Source organism: Aquarana catesbeiana, linkage group LG02, assembly GCF_042186555.1.
Source record: "Aquarana catesbeiana isolate 2022-GZ linkage group LG02, ASM4218655v1, whole genome shotgun sequence".
Taxonomy (NCBI): domain Eukaryota; kingdom Metazoa; phylum Chordata; class Amphibia; order Anura; family Ranidae; genus Aquarana; species Aquarana catesbeiana.
The window spans coordinates 504,415,334-504,420,525 of record NC_133325.1 but is presented as its reverse complement, the minus strand read 5'-3'; the positions used below and the strand labels follow the sequence as shown (position 1 = coordinate 504,420,525).

The window sequence follows — 5,192 nt, the reverse complement described above, 5'->3', positions numbered from 1 at the left end:
TAAGGCAGGGAGTGGGGTATAGCATAAATAAAGAAAAATGGCCAGCTTTTTGTTTTTGTGGAGGTGGAAAGATTAAAATGGACACACAGAGCAGAGCTCAGTAGCGAGCACACACGAGTGCTCCATAGAAAGTGGTTTGCTATGGGGGAACCCGGCGGGGGGGGGGAGAAGCCAGGAGTGTTGGCGGGAGACCCAAGAAGAGGAGGCTTGGGGCTGCTTTGTGCTTACCTGCAGAGCAGGTAAGTATGACATGTTGTTTTAATTTTAAAAAATCTAGCACTTACACTCACTTTCAAAGTGAAAGGTCGGCTTTAATTTCATCTTCTCAATAGACTCAAATGCATTTCTGTGTAATAGTGACATTTTTCTGAAATGCGTCCTGAAAAAGCTTTTGCTGAAATTTTGACAAAAGGGAAGATCGCAGTTTCCCTCAGCCTTACTGTCTAGTTTTATCCTAATGATAACAAAGGGTTGTGTAAAATAGCAAATATACAACACTAACTAGTTCTTATTTAGTCAATGTAATGTGATGTGTCTTCCTCCTCATATTTTTTAATGTACACATCTAAAATACCTAACTTTATCTTTGCAGATACATATATCCATGGACCCCCAGCAAATACTGAAAGCTTCTGCATTTATGCTTTTGATGATAATAGGTATCCCAGGAAATTTGTTTATTTTAGTTCAATTTACTTACATTAGACTAAAAGAAAGAAAATTATTATCAAATAATAAAATATTGACAGTGCTCTCCTTTAATAATTTTCTTATTATTATAGCACGGGTTATTCCACAGACATTGGATGCTATTGCAGTTGAGAACTTGCTTGATGATACAGAGTGCAAACTTGTCCTATACACTTATAGAGTTAATAGGGCAATGTCTATAGGTGTTACCAGCTTACTAAGCTGCCACCAATGTATTCTTATTGCTCCAATGACAGGAATGTGGGTGTACCTTAAACAAAAAGTGTCTAAAAATCCAATTATTATCATTTTGGTCTTTTGGATTATGAATCTCTCAACTTACCCTGTCTTTGTCATGAATGCCCATGCCAAGAAAAACATATCCACAGCTTATGCCCTTCATGTGATATATTGTGATGCTGAATTCCTAAACCAGATATCTTATATTGCCAATGGAGTTTTTTACACTGTTCGGGATTTGATTTTTGTGACATTAATGATTGTGGCAAGCAGCTACATTGTATTTACTTTGTTTAACCATGAAAAAAGTATGAGAAAAATTAAGGGTTTGAACAATCCCCAAAGGAGATCAGCTAAAGATAAAGCTTCAAGAGCTGTCTTTTTATTGGTAGCCCTTTATGTCTTGCTTTTCGGATTAGATAACTCTTTGTGGATCTATACATTAACATTACCTAAAGTGGAGACTGAAATCAATGACATTCGTATATTTGTAGCTTGTTGCTATGCAGCTCTAAGTCCCATACTTGTAATAACAACAAACCCCAAACTGCAAATTAGCTTCTTATATCTGTATAAACAGAGACCCTTCCAAAATATTTCATCAAGCGATGAAAATGTGTATTGTATAACAACACAACAAAGCAATGGTCATTTCAGTACAGCATTACAAATGGTATTTGATGATGGGATACGCAGTGAAAATGAATGCAGTAAAAGAAATATTATTGCCAAAACTTCAGCCAGATGAACCATTCTCTCAAAGGGCTAAACTAATGTATGAGAATTTTTTTGCATATTGAACAGAGCAACCTCTATCCTTCTTGTATATCTTGTATACCCTACTGATTTCAAAGGTGTTTTGTTTTTAATTAACTCCATCAGCTGTAAAACATAAAATGTGGATGTTAGAGTGTAAATAAAAGCTTTGTTCTCATATGAAGTGGTTCTGAATCTAGTCAGTTATCTATCTTGAGAAGAGTGCCATTTGACTTGAAATCACGAGAGTTATATATAAAGGGAGAAAAAGGCAATCCACTCCAAAATGTTATATGTCAAATTTCCAAATATTATTATAGACCCTTAAGAGTTATTTCACTTTCATTAGTCACTGTACAGTGATTAAATCTACTACCAAGGCAAAGCAATGCATGCAAAGTCATATTCCCGAAAACATTTTTACCCCTCCTTTCTGTTAGTGCATTTCAGTCCACACTTCAAAAGATGCACTGCTAAAGCTATTTTTCCAGGTGTTGACATGTGATCAGGCACTGTAGTTTGGTGATCAGGATAAAACTACATATTCCATAATACATGGAGTCGACAGCATGACTGCACAGGTGGGGCAGGTAAAGCACAAAAATAAGATTTTCACTCCACACTCCTCTGTATACAAAAGAACAGGCAATTACATTTTCTTCTTCCTGGGACCTTAATCTGCTGTATTAGGGGAAGGGAGAGCTGAGACTTGTTTATGTCTCGATTTAAAGGAATAAAAATGTAGCTTCTCTTCTCAATGGTTTAGGATGTACTAGGGTCCCCTTGGTTACACTAGCAATTTTACATGTGCAATTAATTTAGTTCCGAATTAGTTTTTTTAATGAATTTTGACAAATTAGTTAATTCAGAAATATCAGAATGAATGAAAACCTGTTTAACAAATTTTTCTGAATATTCGGAAATTCAAAAATAAGTAATTTCAGAAATTCTAAAATTCTTAAATTTGAATTTTGAAAATCCGAAAAAAAGAATGAAAGTACCGAACATTCAAAAGAACAAAAATACGAAAATAAGAACGAAAATCCGAAAATTTGAAAACCCGAACATCAGAAAATCTGAAATAATAACTTTAGATTTAACTAGAATTTCCTTTCAAATTTGGCTGTTAGTGAACGTAACAAATACGAATTTAACCGAAGTTACGAATTACCTGAAATAATGAATGCAGTATCTAAATGAATGGACTGCAACAAATTACTTTTTATTGTTATTATTATTTATTATTTTGTTCCATTCCATTTTTTTTGATGCAGCATTCCTTATTTCAGATAATTCGTAACTTCAGATAAATTTGTATTTGTTATGTTCACTAACAGCCAAATTTGAAAGGAAATTCCAAAACCTATAATTTAATAGTTATTTTTTTATTATTAGTTAGTTAATTATTTCGAATCTTCGGATTTTCAAATTTTCTTTCTTATTTTCAGACTTTTGGATTTCCGAATGTTCGAATTTCCGAATTTTCGAATTTATTAATTTATGAAAAAAAAGATCCCACTTATCATAAATGCCCCAGAGGCCACAGCAACCTGATTAATTTATTACTGCACTGCCCCCAAATTACATTTGTACTGGTTTTTAACAGTGTAAACTCTGAATGCTCTATTTCAGGCCTCTATACAAATTGACCCTAAACATTATCTATGACACATGTTAGACAATCTAAAACTCCCCACAGAAACAAGGGAAGCAGTAGCAAGAGCTATATTCCAGGCACGCGGGGTCATTTTGAGATACTGAAAATCAGAGGATCCTCCTATAACTAAGAAATGGCTATAATGTATGGGTGACACACTCAAAATGGAAAATACATATATCATACAGGGGTTGCCCTAATATATTTGAAAAGCATTATACCCCATGATTAAAAGCCTGAGTACCCTCAACTTAGGGGCAGGAAGAATCCTACAAGGCTAGATATGCTTATGTTTGTAACAAGCCTCAAATCCTTGGAACTAATTCCATAGTGTTGTCAGTACTGGAATCACTAAATTAGTGGTAAAACTGCTTATCAATCTTTTTTGTGATTTTATTATTTACCCTTATGTGGAATGTGTAAGGAAATGCTAATTTTGCTACCACATTTTTATTTCTATATTAGCTCTGGAAATATTTAACTTATGTTTTATTGTGATTTCAATAAAGCTTTTTCTGATTTAAAAAGATAAATATGAAATTATGCGGGTGACACTCTTTAATAGCAATTGAAACAGAAAATGTCTCTTATTAGTATATAAATAATTAACTCCAATACAAGGGTGTCTAGGGGAAAAGTTATAGTTCAGTTTCACTCATAGGGATATAGAATTTTAATGGGGGTCAGAAGGTGAGACTTGTGGCAACCTTTCTTTCTGACATTTATAAAGTTAGTAATTACCAATTTATGAGTTGCTGAAAAGCACAAAAAAATGTATCTTAACAAATACATTCTTGATCCATATGATACATTATAAGTGATGATCAAATCTTCCCCAGTTCGGTTTGCAGGAAGTTTGGCAAACCCTGAAATTAGCACTGAACCCCAATAAAGTCTACAGTTGTTATTTTTGTATTCACTATTTTAAAAGCTAATAGACAAACTATTGCTAAAATGGGACATGGGGAGTTCAGTATGTGCAGAATAGAGAGGGTCTTTTCATGTGGCTTGAAGGGCATCACTAAAAATAAAAAAAATATACAAACCATTTAAATAACATACACATGATGTTATGCCACACTACAATTCAGTCCCTTAGAAGAAAAAAAAATCAGAAAAAGGGTGGAATTGCACCCACACCCTTATGCAGGCAAGCAGCTTGGGTGGCCAGTAAAGGGAGGTCAGTGAGCCACTCAGGCCACATGCCTTTAAACATTGAGGAGATATCTTGCAAGGGGAGTAGCAAAATTTCCCCCCTTGCAAAGCACCCTTGTCCCAATGTGGAGTGACAAGATTCTCTTCCCCACTGCTAATGCCCCAATAAGAAGGTGGGGTAATGTAGGGTGAACTAATAGTTTAATCTGGAAGCCCTCTGTATAATTAGAGGGGACCATATATTAGACATGTGCAGGATGAAAAAATGTGTTTTGTTTTGTTTCGTTATTTAACTAAATTCGTTTTGTTAAATTTGTTGCATTCTTTACATTCGTTTTCAGGATTCCTTTAGTTTCGTATTTGAAAAAAATCTACTGCATTAAAAATTTGACCAAATTTGAAAAAGTAAACTATATATAACCATTTAGCGAAATTTGAAATTCGTATAGAATGAAATTGAATTCCAATAGAAAAGATTAGAATAGAATAGAAAATAATATAAAAGAACAGAATAGAAAAAAATATAAAATATCTTTTTCTATTCTGTTCTATTGTTTTTTCTATTCTAGTCTTTTCTATTAAAATATATTATATTATATATATATATTATTATATTTTATTCTATTCTGTTTTATTGTTTTTCTAGTCTATTCTTTTCTATTCAAATTTATTCTATACGAAATTCAAACTTCAG

General features: G+C 33.3%; 1 protein-coding gene across 1 annotated transcript; it reads left to right on the top strand.

Annotated features, from left to right (window-relative positions):
- Positions 1-604: 604 nt before the first annotated feature.
- LOC141129988 (olfactory receptor class A-like protein 1) lies at positions 605-1,678 on the top strand. The gene has a single exon (XM_073617987.1). It carries the CDS (start codon positions 605-607, stop codon positions 1,676-1,678), a length of 1,074 nt encoding a protein of 357 aa, XP_073474088.1.
- Positions 1,679-5,192: the final 3,514 nt, after the last annotated feature.

Bases quoted from the DNA above. Each gene is read 5' to 3' on its own strand.
- LOC141129988 (XM_073617987.1), top strand. From the start codon at position 605: ATGGACCCCCAGCAAATACTGAAAGCTTCTGCATTTATGCTTTTGATG.